Below are 18,410 nucleotides of genomic sequence, written 5' to 3'. Positions count from 1 at the left end.
AAGATAAAATGAAAGAATATTTGTGAAGTCTATATAAATTATAGTTATTATTATTATTATTATTGTTAATGATGATGATGATGATGATAATGATGTATGCTGTATTTTACTCATATAGCTTCAACCCTTCTGCAAAGAAGCAGAGAAAGTGAATTCTTTTTTAACTCTTCAAGATTAAGCTTGATCAGTGTTATTAAGGGTTTTTGTTTTTGCTGCTGTTTTTCTTTCCATTTACACTGTTGTAACCATTACAATATATACATAATTACATATTCATGTGTATATATTAAATATATATTTTGTGTGTTTGTGTACAGATAAATATAGATATAGGTTCTACATAATACATTATGCATTAGTTCATTTAAGTCTTTCCACTGCTCTCAGAATTCTTCATAACTATGATTCCTTAACCCACAGTATCATTTAATTAGTTTCATGTACTATAATTTATCTACCCACTTCCTAGTAAATGGGCATTTATCTTTTTAAATTTTTGCCCATATTCTGAGTACACATTCTGAAATCTCAAAGTTATTTTGACTATTACAAATTTTAATTAATCTTTTATGTGATTGCTCTTATATTATAGTTAATTCTTTTGAGAATTATTTATTCATAGCCTTTGCCCAGGTAACTTTTGAGGAATGGTCCTTGGTCCTGGAGTCTATGTATTAATTCCCTAAACATGTTCAAGATCAGTTCCTTATTAAACTAATTAATGTGAAGATTTTCCCCAAACAGCAATTCCTTCCTTATTCTGGTTGCATTGATTTGTGAATGCAAAATGTTTTCCATTCCATATAATCTCAATTATCTGTTGTATATTTTATGATTATTTCAAATATCTGCTTAATTAAGAATTGCTCCCCTTTTAATATTTTTCAAATGCAACTGATTTGATTTTCTTTTATTGTTATGCTATTATTATTGTCATTAAGTTTGTGTATTAATTTGATCTTATTGTAATATATATGGGATAAGATATTTACCCAAAACCAATTTCTGTCAAACTGTTTTCCAGTTCTTCCAGCATTTCTTATTAAATTGCATTCTTCCCAAAATAATGTATCACCCTTGATTTAGTGAACATTGAGTTACTGAGTTCAATTGTTTCTTTAGTTTATTCTATTGATATAATTTCCTATTATTTTTGCCTGTACAAAAACATACTTTAATGTTTACTCTTTTATGGTATTATTTGTGGTCTTGAAGAACTCTTCCCTTCATTCCTGGTATCCAGTTTTTTCCTTAAGATTCTAGATATTCGGGCAGCTAGGTGGTGCAGTGGATAAAACACCGGCCCTGGAGTCAGGAGTACCTGGGTTCAAATCTAGTCTCAGACACTTAATAATTACCAACTGTGTGGCCTTGGGCAAGCCACTTAACCCCATTTGCGTTACAAAAACCTAAAAAAAAGATTCTAGATATTCCCATAAAATGAATTTTGTTATTTTTTTCTAGCCTTATAAAGCATCACCCAGGTAATTTGATTGACATAAGAATGAATCTACAAATTAATTTAGGCAATAGCATTTTTATCATATTGGCATGGTATAATATCAGCAATAAATATTCCTTCAATTATTTTTCTTATTCAAATTGTATTTTATAATTATATCTGTATCTTACATTTGTCTAGGTAGATATACTCATAGATATTTAATGCATTTGGTAGTTATTTGAAATGGGATTGTTCTTTCCTTTACTTCTTTCCAGATTTTGTTAATGATATATACATATACATATACATACATATATATATATATATATATATGTGCTTGTGTATAAAGACTATTTTGTGCTTTTTTCCTTTTTTCCCTCTTTTTTTTTTTTGATTTGGTATCCTGCTCCTTTATTAAAGATATCATCTCATAAATTTTCTTTGCTGATTCTCTTTGGTTTTCTAAGTAAAACATAATTAATTAATTGAATTATTTATTCCAATTAGTGTCTCCTTTATCCCTAAGTTTATGTCTTTAATTTCTTTCTCTTGTCTTGTTTTTCACTAGCATTTCCAGGAATGTGCCAAATAATGATGATGAGAGATTGCATTCTTATTTTACTACTGTATTTAGAAAAAAATTTTTCTGTTGTTTCCACATTTCAAATAATGGTCATCTTTTGGATTAAGGCACATTTTGGATTTAAACACATCCTATTAAAACATACAAATTAAAAATTGAAAATGTAGGAACTAAAGTTGAAAATATATTTATTCTTTGTGGAGTTTCGGCCATAAATTACTATCATACTACTCCATCAAAGATTTTTTTATTAAATTTATATAATGCTGTTTGATATATTTTTTAATTTTAATATTATCAGTTTCAGCATTTTAACTGTTTTCTTAATGTCTTGCCCAAGTTGCTGTTTTCTCTACATAATTATACTGAGAAATTTCCAAGTCATGTATTATATAATTCTAGGATGATAAAGCTGGAACCAACACTAGCAACTGTCAAGTCAAACCCTCTTCTTTATAATAACTTACAATTCTATGTCACTTGAGTTTTTACAAAGTGCTTTTTACATCTTTGACTTTATTATTTGACTACATTACTTCATGTAATATATCAATATGGTGGAAGTTATTACTATACCTATTTTATCAATGAGGAAACTGGGACTGTCCATGATCATACAACTATAAGCATCTAAGATAAGATTTATTTCTAAATCTTTCTAATTCCTCATCCAGTATTTCTCATACTATTTTATGCTACCTTCCATCTTTTACATGAAAATAGAGGTTCCAAAAGATTTAGTAACCAAAAGGGTAAACTGTAAAATCCATGGAGCAGGGGTCCCGATAATAGTTTAAAATGTTTCTTTTTATTTTAATTTAAATCAAAGAATTACATGAAAAAAAGATAAAATTCTGAAGGTTAAAGTTAGTGATTAGGAAGAAATTGGAGTCCAAGTGAACAACAATACCCTTCAAATTATATCATGTAATTGCCAATCTTGTGTTCATTTATTGATTAACTATACCACTTTGTACTATGGATCCTGCTTAAAATATTCTATGGAGTTCAGCAGAGCCAAGATGGTAGTAAAGGCAAGGACCTGCACGAACTCTTCCTCAAATCACTCCAAATATCTTTATATAATGACTCTAAACTCTAGAGTGATAGAACCCACCAAAAAGAGTTGAGTGAAACAATTTTCCAGCCAAGACAGCTTGGAAGAGCCATAGATGGGGTTTGTTGCACTGGGATTAGAAATGCACTGGGAGAATGCATTCCAGGCTGTACAAGAGTGAACCAACTCCTGTCATCTACAGATAGACTGTGGAATACCTGGATCAGTGATAGAGATGGCAGTTTCCAGACCGCTTAGCTCAGGGGTTGCCAAGGACAACTTGGAAGGTCAGCAGGAAAACTCTGTGGCAGCAGGATGAGAGTGGAGCACAGTTCAGTGAAGATCATAGCAGTGCATACCCAAAGCCAGCAGACCAGGAACAGACAGTGAAAGCCTCTGAATCATCAGCAGCTGCAGAGCTCTTAGCCTACAGATTGTAGGGGGATCAGAGGAAATGACAGGAGTGCCTTTGCTATCGGTCTCTGTTGCTTTGCCCATACTTTTAAATGGGTCACAGCCTGGAGTCCCAGTCCCAGGAAGAGGAGCAGAAGCATAACAGAGCTTACTGCCTAAGTGGAGCAAGAATTCTCCTCACAATTCCAAAACAGAAGGGAGTGCTTAGGATCACCCACAGACCAGAACACAGACCAGGAGAATGGTCACAACCTCTCATAGGACCTTGGAGAAAAAATGAAAACTTGCAGGTCTCTGGGAGTATCTCTGAAAATAGTTGCAAAACCCCTCAAAATTTAGGACAGTGTATCCTCCACCTTGGAAGGAGAATCCACCTTAGTAAAGACCTAAAATCAAGTTATAGGCTGCTGAAATGAGCAAATAACAGAAGAAAAAATCCGGTCATAGACAGGTAACTTTGTTCATATAGCAGATCAAAATATGCACTCAGAAGAAAATAACAAAGTAAAAATTTCTACATTCAAAGCCTCCAAGAAAAATATGAATTGTTCTCAGGTCCTTATCTGAGTTTCCTCAAATAAAGGAGGTAGAGAAAAAATTAGGAAGAGAAATGAGAGTCATGGGGGAAAATCATGAAAACTGAGTCAGCAGCTTGGTGAAAGAGATATCAAAAAAATACTGAAGAAAATAATAGTTTATGGGCAGCTAGGTTGCACAGTGGATAGAGCACTGGTCCTGGAGTCAGGAGTACCTGAGTTCAAATCCAGCCTCAGACACAATAATTACTTAGCTGTGTGACCTCGGGCAAGCTTCTTAACCTCATTTGCCTTGCAAAAACTGAAAAGGAAAGGAAAGGGAAGGGAAGGGAAGGGAAGGGAAGGGAAGGGAAGGGAAGGGAAGGGAAGGGAAGGGAAGGGAAGGGAAGGGAAGGGAAGGGAAGGGAAGGGAAGGGAAGGGAAGGAAAACAGCTTCAAAACCAGACTGAGACAAATGGAAAAAAAAGTGTTTGTAAAGGTCAATGAAGAGAAGAATGCCTTGAAAAGCAGAATAAGCCAAATGGAAAAGGAGATACAAAAACTCAGTGAATAAAATAATTCCTTAAAATATAGAATGGAGCTAAGGGAAGTTGATGACTGTGAGAAACCAAGAAACAATAAAACAAAACCAAAAGAATCAAAAAATAAAAGAAAATGTGAAATACCTCAATGGAATAACAACTGACCTGGAAAACAGATCCAGGAGAAATAATTGGAAAAATTATAGAACTTCCTGGAAGTCATGACCAAAAAAAAAAGAAGCTAGATATCATTTTTTTCAAGGAATTATCAAGAAAAAAATGCCCTGACATTCTAGAAGCAGAGGATAAAAGAGAAATTGAGAGACTCCACCAATCACCTCCTAAAAGACATCTTAAAATGAAAACTGTCAGGACTATTATAGCCAAATTTCAGAGCTCCCAATTCAAGGAGAAAATATTGCAAATAGTCAGAAAAAAGACAATTGAAATATCATGGAGCCACAGTCAAGATTACACTAAATTTGGCAGCTTCCACACTAAGGGATTTGGAATATGATATTCTGGAAGGCAAAAGAGATTGGAGTATAACTAAGAATCAATTATCCAGCAATACTGAACATCCTCTTTCAGAGAAAAAGATGGACATTCAATGAAATAGGGGACTTTCAAACTTTCCTGATGAAACAACCAGAACTTAATAGAACATCTGATCATCAAATACAAGACTGAAGTGAAGGGTAAACAGGAAAGGCAAAACATAAGGAACTTAATAATGTTGGACTGTTTATATTCTTGCATGAGAAGATGATACTGAAAACTCATATGAACTTTCTCATTTATTAAAGCAGTTAAAAGAAGCATATAGACAAGTCACAGGTGGGAATTGAATTTGAAGAGATAATATATTAAAAAGATGGAGTTGATAGGTGAGAGAGGAATGGATTATTTTACATAAAAGAGGCCAAAAAAAGCTTTTTCAATAGAGTGAAGGGGGGGAGATTTGAGGGGCAGTGATTGAGCCTTCTCTCATCAGAATTGACTCAAAGAGAAATTTTTCTTAGCCTAGAGGAAAGTAGGAGAGGACAGGAATGAGGGAAAGGGGCAGGGTGGGGGGAAGAGGGGGAATAGGGAAGATAGGGGAACAGTATTTGATGGAAGGGAGGAAAGATTGTGGGAGCAGGTAGTCAGATGCAAAACACTTGAGAAGGGACAAGGTGAAAGCAGAAAAAGAATATAATAAATGGTGGTGGGGAGGAATAGGATGGCAGGAAATACAGCTAGTAATAGCAACTGTAGGAAAATATATTGAAACAAGTTTCTCTAATAAAGACTTCATTTCTCAAATATAAAGAACTTAGTCAAATTCATAAAAAATAAGAGTTATTCTCCAATTGATAAATGATAGAGTTATAAAGTTTTTAGATAAAGTTATCAATTTAAAAAGTTTCTCTAATAAAGACTTCATTTCTCAAATATAAAGAACTTAGTCAAATTCATAAAAAATAAGAGTTATTCTCCAAATTATAAATGATAATTATAGACAGTTTTTAGATGAGGTTATCAATTTAAAACTTTTTTGAGTTTTTTTTGCAAGGCAATGGAGTTAAGTGACTTGCCCAAGGTCATACAACTAAGTAATTATTAAGTGTCTGAGGCTGGATTTGAACACAGATACTCCTGATTCCAGGGCAGGTTCTTTATCCACGGCACCACCTAGCTGTCCTCCCACTACCCCACCTAGCCACCCCTAAATTCATTATTGATAGAAGAAATATGGGTAGAGCATTCTGAGATACTTTATATCTATTGGATTAACTATAGGATAGGAGAAGAAAATGAGATATATTGGAATGGATGTAGAAAAATTGAGGTATTGATGCAATGTTGGAGGAATTGTGAAACTATTCAGCAATTCTGTAGAACAATTTGGCATTATGCCCAAAGGGCTACAAAAACCATGCCTCTCCTTTGACCTAGCAGTGCCACTGCTAGGTCTGTATTCCAGAAGAGATGAAATACAGGAAGAAAAGAACCTATTTGTATGGGGATATTTATAGCAGCTCTTTTCTGGTGGTAGGGAACTAGAGATTGAAGGGATACCCATTGGTTGGGGAATGGTTGAACAAATTGTGGTTTATGATTGAAATGAAATGCTGTTCTGTTATGGAAAAGGTTGAATAGGATGCTCTCAGTAAAAAACTTATCATGAGAAGATGCAATGAGAAATGTACTTTATACAAAGTAACACCAATATTGTAGGATGATCAGCTATGAATGACTTACCTTTTCTCAGCAATGCTGTGACCCAAGAGAACTCTGAAGGACTTATGATAAAAAGTACTATCCATCTGAAAGGTAGAGATGATTGAGTCTGAATATAGATTGAAGCATACTTTTTTAACTGTATTTTTCTTGAGGTTTCCCTTGGGGAGGGGGGGCAGTTATGTTTACTTTTACAACATGTCTATTGTGGTAATGTTTTTCATGACTTCATTTTTAACCTATATCAAGTAACTTCCTTTCTCACTGAGGGGTAGTGGGGTGGGAGGAAGGGAGAAAATTTGGAACTCAAGGTTTTGAAGAGAAAAGAAAGAAAAACATTTAGGATTTTTTTTCTTTATATGATTAATAGTAGAAGAGTGCTCTTAACTTACTTCATTACTAATAGAAATTTCTGTAATTGGTTTCCTCCAAGTCATTTAAACAAAGTAAGCCTTTCTGTTGTTTATATAACATTAATAATTTTAACTACACAACTACTTTTCATCCATTTGATTTGGCTCTCTTACCTAGTTTTCTTTTGTCTTTACCTCTGCCTCCATGAGTCCTATTTACTATTGCAAACTGCTACCTCAAGCAAAATACAATCTGCACTTCTTACTTTCAGTGCTAATGAGAAAAGCAACATGTGACTATGAATTGATAAGTGATCTTTCAGGTGAAGATTTGGGCAAGAATTCTCCCTCATATGCTTAAATTTGCTGTTTGACTATAGATAAGTTCCTTAACCTCTCTGAACCTTGGTTTTCTTTTTCTTATCTGTAAAGTGAAAATACTTATGTACTGTAAAATGTGCTTTATGAGCTTGTCGTGAAGCTCAAATGGGTTACCACATATAAAGTACTTTATAACCCTTAAAACACTATAAAATGTCAGTTAATATCATTGACTTTCTATGCAATTTAGGGGAATATAACCATAACTCTAGAAGTAGAAGTTATATTAACTTCTCTTTTTTCTTCCCCTTTAATTTTACAGCTAAGAAAACTTAGATGTAGAGAGATTAAATTACTAGTTCAAAGTAAAACAAGTAATAAGCCTCAAAGTCAGAATTTGAACCCAAGATCCCTAATTATAGAGCCACTATTCTTTTCACTGTGCAGAACTGACATCTTAGAACTAGTTATCTCTACTATACTTTGAATTCTTCTGAATATATTAACAGTTCCTCTTATATAAACAATATATATATATGACAAGCAAACACCTTCAGTCCTGTGATAGTGGAGGTATTCCTATACATCCTTAAGTGCTTTCAACTATCCATGATGGATATTGGCCAATTTCTAAAGCAACAGCTTATAGTGATTACAGCAGACTCACATTTGGCCTCTTGTTTATCCAATTTAGTGCTGATGCTTCATATCTTTCATAGGGAAGAGGATGGAGGTAGGGGTGGGGAGGAATGAAGAGGTAGAGCCAGTACTCCTATGTCCCCCAGGTCTTGGAGGATGAACTCCCCCCCCCCCAATATATAAAGAATCTGTTGTCATCCCCACTCATTCTTTCACAACCTAACATTGCTTCTTTGGGGTTTATATGTAAAATGATTTTATCTGCTAAAAAAGAACACAGACTCAGCAGTGTTTGTCTGGTGCCTCTGCTCCACCCTCCCTCAATCCCTCCAGTATTGTGGACCGGATGGAGAGCAGGAGAAAGGGAACAAGGAACTGAAAAAAGAAAGGAACAAAGGGAAGGATAAAAGGAAAGAGGAAGACAAGGACGGGGAAAGAAGAGAACGAGGAGAGTAAGATAAAGGAAGGAAAGGAAGAAGTAAGCATATGTAGATGGTGTCTGAGGTCCCTTCCAACTCTGAGATTCTGTGATTCTTCATAGAAAAGTTGGAGCAGTATCTGTTTTGGAGCCCAGACTCCCTTCTGTCTTTATGGAGCTACCTTGGTCAATTGTTTCTGTGCTACTTCAACCTCCATCCCCAGTTCAGGTTTTTCAATTACCTACACAGACACAAACACACATACACACACACACACACAGAAATATATGTGTGATATATATATACATACTTATGACTAAGATATATGTATATACGCATACATATTTCTGTGTGTGTGTGTGTGTGTGTGTGTGTGTGATTTATTTATTTTGGTTCCAGGCACAAAGCCTGTGGGTCCAAGAGAAAGGAGGTGGATTGGCAGGGAGGTAAAAGCGTGAGCTAGCCTTTTGCTGACGCTGGTTTTGCTCCCTCCCCAGTACAACTGAGGCTTCCTAGAACGCCTCCCCCGGGAAACGACCAGAGAGGATAAGATCATGCTTGGAATACTCCGGACTGGTCACTGGCGCACCCCACAACGGGCAATCTTCAACTCCCAAATCCTCAGCGGTTGCCTACGACAGATGCCAATCACTGACTGACTCTGATCCGGGCGTTGAGCTGAGTAAATCAGAGTGGGGCAAGAAATCGGAAAAAAAATCACAGTCATCTGTACAGCAAACTACCTATGAATGTGCATGTATGACCTTGTGTATAAGAACAGCAGGTCCTTTCCAATCACCTAAAAGAAGCGGAGCACACATACCAGGAACTTTAAGGGTCTGAAAGCTGTTGACTGTTTGGAAAGGAATATTGTTTGCAAGGCACAAGGTGTCTTGAGAGTGAGCAACCTCGGGGCGCATGCGCAAGTCCTTTCCGGAATTATTGCTGTGCCTTGGACTAAGTTGCATTCCTTGAATCTTCACAGAAAAGAGAATTCTTTAATCAGAGTTAGGAATGTGGACAGTTCAAAATCGGGAGTGCCTGGGGATTTTGTCTTTCCCTATGATGATAGCTATGGTCTGTTGTGCACAAAGGTGAGCTGTTTGTTGTTAGCTATGTGTGTGTGTGTATATATATATGTTTGTGTGTGTGTGTGTGTGTGTGTGTGTGCGTGTGTGCGGGTGTGTGTGTTTCTGATGTATGAAAAAAGAATAAATGCCTATCTGAATTTTAAAATCTTGTGATGTGGGGCTAGGTGTGAGGATCTATCTTTCTGTCAGATTGCAGTTTCGGTGATGATTCTAAATACAATCCGTACTTCTTCCCTTCAGCGCTAATGAGCCCAGCAACATGTCATACGTGAAAGAGACAGTGGATAGATTGCTTAAAGGATATGACATTCGCTTGAGGCCAGACTTTGGAGGTAATTCTTCACATTTTTTCAACCTGTAACACTACTGTATTTCTCCTGTTTTGCCAAAGGTAAACGTCAGTTAAAATGCAAATCATTTTCATGAGTGTGCACTATCTAGCATGCTCTAAGGATACACACAGGAACATACCCGTATATCCCAGTAGTCATAAGCTCAGGTAAATGAATACAACAACCCAACACACTGAAACACACACACACACACACACACACACACACACACACACACACTCATACACAAAAATGTTCCTGCTTAATGCTGCACACGTGTACACCGAGCTATTTTCTACACAGAAGAGGAGCAAGGGCGGAAACCTTAAAAATGTTAAAATACAACCAACCCTTTTTTGCCCTTCCCCCCACACCTTTTCTTTCCTTCCCCTCTTTAAAAAAACGCCATATATATATATATATATATATATATATATATATATATAACAAAATTAACTACATAACAAAAACTCATTATCCCCTTTCAGGCCCTCCTGTTGATGTGGGGATGAGGATAGATGTAGCCAGCATAGATATGGTTTCTGAAGTCAACATGGTGAGTACACTTTGTGAATTTTTAAATCGCCAAGAATAATATGGAAATCTGAAACTGTCACATTACTGGTCACTTCATCTTATTTCAGTGGTTTCCATATGTTTTCTTTTGCGTCCAAGATCCCCCTCCTACCTCCCATCCCCCAATTTGCTTTGTATTTTAGAGACAGTGCTGCGGGTTTTCCAGATTAAAGGTGTTCTGTACTGTTTAGAGGACTGTTGATAGCTGCCCAGTCTAATCGTGTTTGGGCGGAGTCTGAGAGTAACTTTACCTCTGTTTCCATTCCCCTTTCCATTAAGTAGGGCGCCATCTGCAGTCTGCTGAAGTTCGCCCGGATTTTAAGCACCTTGGACAGAGGTTCAACTCCCCTTAGTAACTCCAATCTCTAGTTACAGGCTATAAGAAATACACTACTGAATGAATGGAGGTTTTCTCTGCTTATTGAGGTTCTGGATAAGATTACTGTGAATTTGTCTTTTCTTTTTTAATTCCCATGCCTTCCTCCCCACTCCATGGTCTCTAAGCTAATTTGGCTTAGTTATTCTAAAAGTTGACTTCTAAAGCTTTTTAGAGGTCTGAGAGCCTTGATAGCCTTGAATGGTTCCCTAGAGATGTGAAATGAATGCAATATCATCATAGAATAGTCCTGGTTTAGTTTTAAACAGGACCTTGATGGCTATGGTCAATGTTTTCATTTGCTTCTAAAGCCTGTACTTTCAATAGAAAATTGATGACTACAGAGAAGATTGTTTTATTAGAACAGCATGTTCCCTTTATTTCAAAAAAAGTCAGTCCTCCTTTAGTTTTCCTGGAGGTGTTAAAAATTGGACTAAAACACTGTTTTTACTTTCACTGCTGTCTGTAGCCAGTAGCTGGCATAGGACTTTTCCATGGCTAGATTGCCTAACTGTTGCTTCTTGAAAGATAGAAAAAGCCTGTTGCTATTCCAGGGACCAATGAAAGCTGTAAATAGGCAAATTGCCACGTTTGAACTTGAAACACAGCTTTGTGCCAAATAGAGTATTTAATTAAAGTAAAAATAAATACATACTAGGAGAGTTGAGTAACTACATGTCAGATTTCTATATTGTAAACATGAAGGCAGAATACCTTTTTATTTATATCTTCTTTAAGTTTGTTAAAATGCTTTTCCTTTTGTTGAGCATGTATATAATAAAAAGTGCTTATTAATTTGTTTTAATATATTCTAGCAAATAGTTATTATTTTTATTATCAGAGGGTCCCTATACTAAAATGAAAACTTTAAATATTGACTTATGTATGGTTTGACTATAACCAATAACATCTGTTATTAATGGTATGATCATCACATGGTCAAATCTGCTTTGTGCTTGGGCAAGGAATTTTGAAAAAAAAATGTTGTATTTGCATTTTTATATCTTAAGTAATGAAAAACAGAGTAATAAACCAAAGAGAGATCTTTTTTTTAACAGATATAGTCTACCTATTGCTAATAAACTGAACAATTTGATTTAAAAGAAATCATGTAAGCTTTATGCAATAAAACAACTAGTTCATTAAAAATTTTATAAATTTCAGATCCCTGATTTTGACATTATATAATAGGTTATTTATAAAAAGTTTATAAAGTCAAATGGGGAGAAATCTTATCTTAACTTTCAAATATGAAATGCATCAATGTACCATATTCTACAGGTTTTTGCAAGTAAATTCTCTGCTGATTGTCTCCACAATCACATTTTTGCTCATAGAGATACACTCCTATTTCAGTTTTCTTTCTTTATGGAAAGTTTTCATAAGCCAGTGTCAAAGTAGTTGAATTAGTTGTTTGAATTTTTTAAATGATTCAGTAAAAATAGTTAAATTCATTTCTGCATAAATGTCATTATAAATTATCAAGGACACAGACATTTTGGAGAAATGAAATAAAAATACCAGATAATTTTAAAAGCTCATTTATTTATTTAATTTTTCTTTCAATTGTGTCATTTCTTATGAGTGGTTTACTGCAAAACAGCACTGCACTTAGAATTCTGTGTTCCAGTTTTGGTTTTGTTGGCTGTTGGTGATGTGACCCTGAGTAAGTTACTTCTGTGTGTCTTGGTTTCCTCATCTGTAAAATAAGGGAGTTTGACTTCATAATTTCAAAGGTACACCTCTATCTCATGGTTCTATGCAATGTTGAATTAGAGTTGTTAGACTAATTTGAGTTTCACTTCTTGTTTCACCTTTTTCTTCCAACAAGATTGAATTGCTAATTAGAAAAAAAAGTGTTGATTGAGTCAAAGGCAAGAGGTGAGGTTTTAGAAACAAAAATTCTGAGATAAACATGATCTTGATATTTAGTTCCTGGAAAACTGAGAGCTACTTATAGTATACTTCACTTTATACAAAATGCTCCTCAATATCCTATCTTACAGTCTCCTTCCTTCAAAACTCAGGTTAAGAGCCAGGTTATTCCTAAGTAACATGCTTATTTTGTATGTGTGTGTTTATACACATGTATGTACACACATAGAGATATAAATGTGTGTATGCATGCATGTTGAAATAGCAATACCATAGCGGTTTGAAAACTGGACTTTGAGCCAAAAACACTTTGAGTTCTATCTCTGATACATGAATGACCCTAGGCAATTCATTGAACTCAGTGAGAGAAACACCTCTCTAAGAATATATGCAGCAGAGAAGGTTCTAATCTGCCTGAGTTCTTCATCTTGGAGACTCTCACTTTATATAATTATTTATGAATATCATTTCCCAAGTAAAATGTGAGATTTTTGAAGACAGAGATTCTTTTATTTCTACCTGGCACATAATGGGCACTTAATAAATAGATATAGAATAATGAATAAATATATAATTCATGGGATAGAGATTTTTTCTTTCTATAGTAATCATGTTCAACATCATAGTATTTATGGTAACTAGAAAGTTTATTTTTTACTTGGATACAAAATGGAAAAGTTCCATAAAACAATCAAACTAAATTTAGAATCAGAAAAAAAATGTTATTTCAAAAAAAGAATATATTTCCTTTAAATAATTCATGAATTTGGGTGTTTTCCATTTCTCTTCAGTTGGAAGTTTCCATGTAAATGTTATGATGATCATAATTTCATGTATTTTGCTAGAAAAAAGTAGATTCTTTTGCTTTTAGTTTTTTCTTTGGTATTATTAATAAAATATTATACTGATTATATTTAATATATTACCTCTGCTGAATTTTATCTTTATATCAAAAAATTAGGAGTGGTCAAGTCTCTTTTTGATCAATAAGTGTAGAAATTTCTTGAAGATAAGAGCTGATGGAAATTGCATGATTCTTTATAGATACTTATATAATTCCTTAAACTAGAAAGATTTTCTTCCTTCTCACACCACAAGATAATGGCATTGGGAGTATGTTTACAAACTATGAGCTTTTAGAAAAGGAATTTAACTTCCCTCAAATTCCATATTTCTACTATCCTCCTATAGCTTCCTTTCCATTTCTCTCCATAAACTGATCTTCCCCTCCAAATAAATAAATAAATAAAAGTAAATTACAACCAATTGAGATTTTGAGGTAAATGTTTGAAGTCATAAAAGGTGAAACCCCAAAGAATTTAGACATCAAGGGTCCCACTCCATAAGAGAGATAGATGTGCACCAAGGACTCAAAATGATCCAACCTATTCAAGGTTTAAATAAGTCTCTATGATAAGTGAATGCAAAGACCAACTGTTGCTTTCCTATTCCTTTTCTTACAGTAGAATAATGGGATGGGAATACTAGGTAGCTAGGCCTGTGTTATATTGTGACAGAATACTGACACAGAGGTTAAATGACCTAGGTTCAAATTTCAGTGAGGCCAATTAGATGAATGACTTTGGGCAAGGAGTTCTTGATTTTTCTGCTCCTGTAAATACCTTTGTAAAATGAAGAGATTGGCTTAAATGACCACAAAATTCTTTTCCAGCTATCTAGCTTACTGAAAACTGGTAGGATTTATGCTAAGCCATTAGAACAGATTCTTTTCATGCATTTATTTTACCAGTATTTAATTAGTTCTACCAGTCTGAGTTTCTCTAGGTTTAAAGTGAAAAAAAAGTCAAGTAAATTATTTGGTAACATAACCCAAATCAAAACAAAACCCCCATTTCCATTTTCTTTACTTATTTTTATTAATTGAATGCACTGGATTTCTGCTTGGAGATAATGACCAAGAGGTTTCTAGTTAAATGAGGTTGTCAGAACCAGTATCCCTAGGCATCTTTAAATTGGCTGCCCCAAACAGCTACTCAAAAATATCTTTCCTATTCCTATAGAGCACTTTGTTTGCAGCATGTTATGACTAAAAAAATGAATGGCAATATACTCTCTCCAAAAAAAATTATTTTTGAACAATATTTTATAAGGGTTTATGAAAGGTTGAATGGTTGCTTTGTTTTTGTTTGCTTTTACAGTTGGTTGAACAGGTGACTAAACTCCCTGGGGGAAAATAATACAATAAATAGTCATTAATGATAGGGTAAGGACCTAGATAAAGAAACTTAGCTTTAATAAATTAATTAGTGATTCTCCTAATTCTGTTAACACTTCAGAAGTATTCAACTTTAAATGAAGTCTTTGAAAACATTACCAAGTGCTGTAGTACTAACAATGTTATCCTGCTGCTTTACAGAACACCAGTGACTTTTTTTCCTTGGAACAGAGAATACTATACACTGCTTTTTTCTTCCCACTGGGAAGCCAGCAATAGCCTTATAAAATGAACCGTACTATTGCTGCTGTCTGTAAATACAGCACTGAATCCTCTAGGGTTACAATAGTCTCTTTTGCAAACAGAGCAATGAGAGATTGACAATATATTTAAATGTAGGATCTATAGATATGGATGTATTTCCTTTCAAATAATCAAACTGGTTCACCAAGTATGACTCCTCATGTAGTGTAGTATAGTGTAGTGTTTGGAGTTTCAAACTTCTTAGAAAAACATCAAGGGGTTTCCTTTTAGGGGTTTGCAATAGAGTTTAAGTTCTTATCCCAGGGTTAAAAAAAAAACATACAAATCCAATGTGTTAATCAATCTTCCTCTTAGGTTACATTTTGTTAGGACCTTTTGGAGGATATTGAAGCATAGTGGAAAGAACACTGACGTGAGTTTTAGGACTGATCTCCAAGGTAATTTCTAGTTTTAAAAATCCATGATAAGGAGCAGTTGGGTTGCACAATGGATAGAGCACCGACCCTAGAGTCAGGAATACCTGAGTTCAAATCCAGCCTCAAACACTTAATAATTACCTAGTTTGTGACTTTGAGCAAGTCACAACCCCATTGCCTTGCAAAAATTAAAAAAAAAATCAATGACAGCATGATTTATTATTGGGCCTATGGTCAGTCAATAAACCATAAATAAGTGCCTGCTTTGTCTGGGTATTATGCTAAGTACTATAGTTATTATCTTTGATATTTTAATTGTTATTTTTGAGAAAATAATTTACTTTCCTGGAATTTCTCCATCCTCAATTTTAAAATAAATTTGGACTAGGTGACTCATGAAGTCCCTTCTGTTTGTTGATCTGTAATCTTTATTTGTTTCAGCTATTTTTTAAACCTTTCTATTTTCCCAGATTATATAGAAGGTATACAAGAATTTATTGCATTCCCAAAAAATGAAAGCATTGTTCCAGACTTTTGGGGGAAAAGGGAAAGATAGTAACATAATAATTAGGCAATCTCTGGTTTCCAAAAGCTTTTCAGTCTAATTGGCTAAGGCACAATATATAACCTCTTCTCTATAAATTATTCCTCAAAGGTATTAGATTCAATAATGAGAAACAAAAAGTGTAATATCAACAATCTTCAAAATTCAACCTGGTTGATGGCTGGTTTTTCTCACCTTATGAGTCAAGACTCTATTAGAAATATTTCATTGGATAGTTTCTATCATTTAAATTGGCAAAATACCTCAACTACTGTTGGAATAATTCATTTTTCAATACATATCATGAAAGAGGAGCAAAACCTTGTATTTTCTTAACTTCTGAGAGACCTTAGAAGAAGTCAAAATCTGGCCTTGAATCATTCCATTAAACAGTCTCAGTGTGAAGGGGGGAAAAAGTCAAGGTTTCTTTGCATTGATTAATATCCTACAACTCCATTCCTCTCACTCTATACATGTTTTATTAAGTGCTTGCAGGATGGCAGTAACCCTACCATTTTAACTAATAGATTAGTATTCTCATACCATGCCTGTTTATCCAATAGACAGACCATTTTTAAAGCAATACTTCAGCCCTGAAATACATGAATTTCAGATTGTTGGATGGAGGGAAAAAACTTTTCTCCCACCTTACCTCCCACAATTAAAAAATAAAACAAAACAATAAAGTTTTTTTTAAAAAAAAGTTGCTGGTTTATTTTTGCTTTTAGTGTTAACAATGGTTTGCTGTTGTGATTCTATGCAGGACCTCTTTATGTGACTACCAATGGAACATGTGGGTTTTTCATAAATTAGTTGTCCCTCAATAGTGCTAAGCTACTGAACCATTTCCCTTCCCACTCCCCAGTCACATTTTTCTGATTATATCCTTTGCACAATTATTTCCTTTATTTACATAGGGGAATATTTTGAGTAGAGTTGTCAATGATCTCAAATCACTCTTATTGTGTGCTTTTCATCTCAGTCATTCTCTTAAATCTCTCTTCTTGGGCATGGCTTTCTTTCTAGGTATTCTCTTGGTTCCTCCCTTCTAGAGGCTCCTCCCTTTCAAAGTAGACTGGAAAACAATGGAAATAAATGGGAATAAAAAGCATTATCTAGAGGGGAGGGGGGTATTTGAGGATATGGGGGGGAGAGGGATGGGCATTGGAGATGGATAGGAAAAAGATAAGGAGATGGAGGGCAGGAGAGAGAGAGAGAGAGAGAGAGAGAGAGAGAGAGAGAGAGAGAGAGAGAGAGAGAGAGAGAGAGAGATTTGGAAAACAGGTCTTTGTACTTTAGGGAGAGATGGTAGAAAAGGGAAAGGGGGAGGCAGGGAAGGAGGTCTTGTGGGTCTCAGAAGCCAAGTGGTATTTCAGTTAACACAATATCCATTGCAATACACTTGCTGCACATTCTCTTCAGAAAACTCCAGTTCTGGAATTCAGTGCTGAATATTTCATGGCTGGCACTGTTTCTTCTATGGCTTCAAACTTAGTTTCCAGCTATATTAAGGTGGTTTCCATCCTACTAATGATTCTGGTGTGTTCCCTCATTAAGCTTTCACAGTGTTCAAAATGCTTTAGTTTGATATGGTATTTCTATGAATCAAACAAACTTTCTAGTTCCTAGATCATGACAAAATCCCTAAAGGAGTTGAGAAAGGGCAAAATGATGCTAAGCCACTGCCTAAAAAGCCAGTAGTCAGCCATGATCTGCAGCTTGATCTCTTTGGTAAAGACAGTAATTGGTGAGTATATAAGGTTCTATCTTGCTCAATTAAGTAACTTAATTTTCACAAATAATTTTGAACTACCTCCTGTGTAGAAAGAACACACTATAATAGATGCCTAGTTTAAATAATCCATAGTTCCACAGTTCTTACATTTAAAGAGCTTAGAATCTATAGCCAACTGGAGATATTCCCATATTTCCTTGGTATGGAAGGATGTATATGTGAGTGTGTATTGAATCAAACAACGGTATGCAATTACCCCTTGAGATGTGAGAATGCTTGTTTTACTTTGCAGAAATCTCATCACTGACAATGCCAGAAATTTATTCCCAGAATTTTTCTCAGCATTTTAGGTTTCCTTCTCTACTCAACTGATAGTTATTTCTAACAACTAAATGTTAAATATTGTCTATAAAGAAGATGAATGGAGTTAACTGTTTGTTGATACTCATCAGCTATTAATTAACATTTGGGAGAAATGCCAATATACATTAACAGAAAACTTTAAAATAATTTTG

General features: G+C 34.8%; 1 protein-coding gene across 2 annotated transcripts in view; it reads left to right on the top strand.

Annotated features, from left to right (window-relative positions):
- Nucleotides 1-9,524: 9,524 nt before the first annotated feature.
- GABRB1 (gamma-aminobutyric acid type A receptor subunit beta1) overlaps nucleotides 9,525-18,410 on the top strand; it is a 437,759-nt gene continuing 428,873 nt past the window's right edge. For both annotated transcript variants that reach the window (XM_074227468.1, XM_074227467.1), the window contains exons 1-3: nucleotides 9,525-9,604; nucleotides 9,842-9,933; nucleotides 10,422-10,489. In XM_074227468.1, the coding sequence (XP_074083569.1) occupies nucleotides 9,525-9,604; nucleotides 9,842-9,933; nucleotides 10,422-10,489 (240 nt within the window). The remainder of the gene's footprint in view (nucleotides 9,605-9,841; nucleotides 9,934-10,421; nucleotides 10,490-18,410) is intronic.

This window comes from Macrotis lagotis, chromosome 3 (assembly GCF_037893015.1).
Source record: "Macrotis lagotis isolate mMagLag1 chromosome 3, bilby.v1.9.chrom.fasta, whole genome shotgun sequence".
NCBI lineage: Eukaryota > Metazoa > Chordata > Mammalia > Peramelemorphia > Peramelidae > Macrotis > Macrotis lagotis.
The sequence above is the reverse complement of the archived record's forward strand: the minus strand, read 5'-3'. Positions and strand labels throughout refer to the sequence as shown.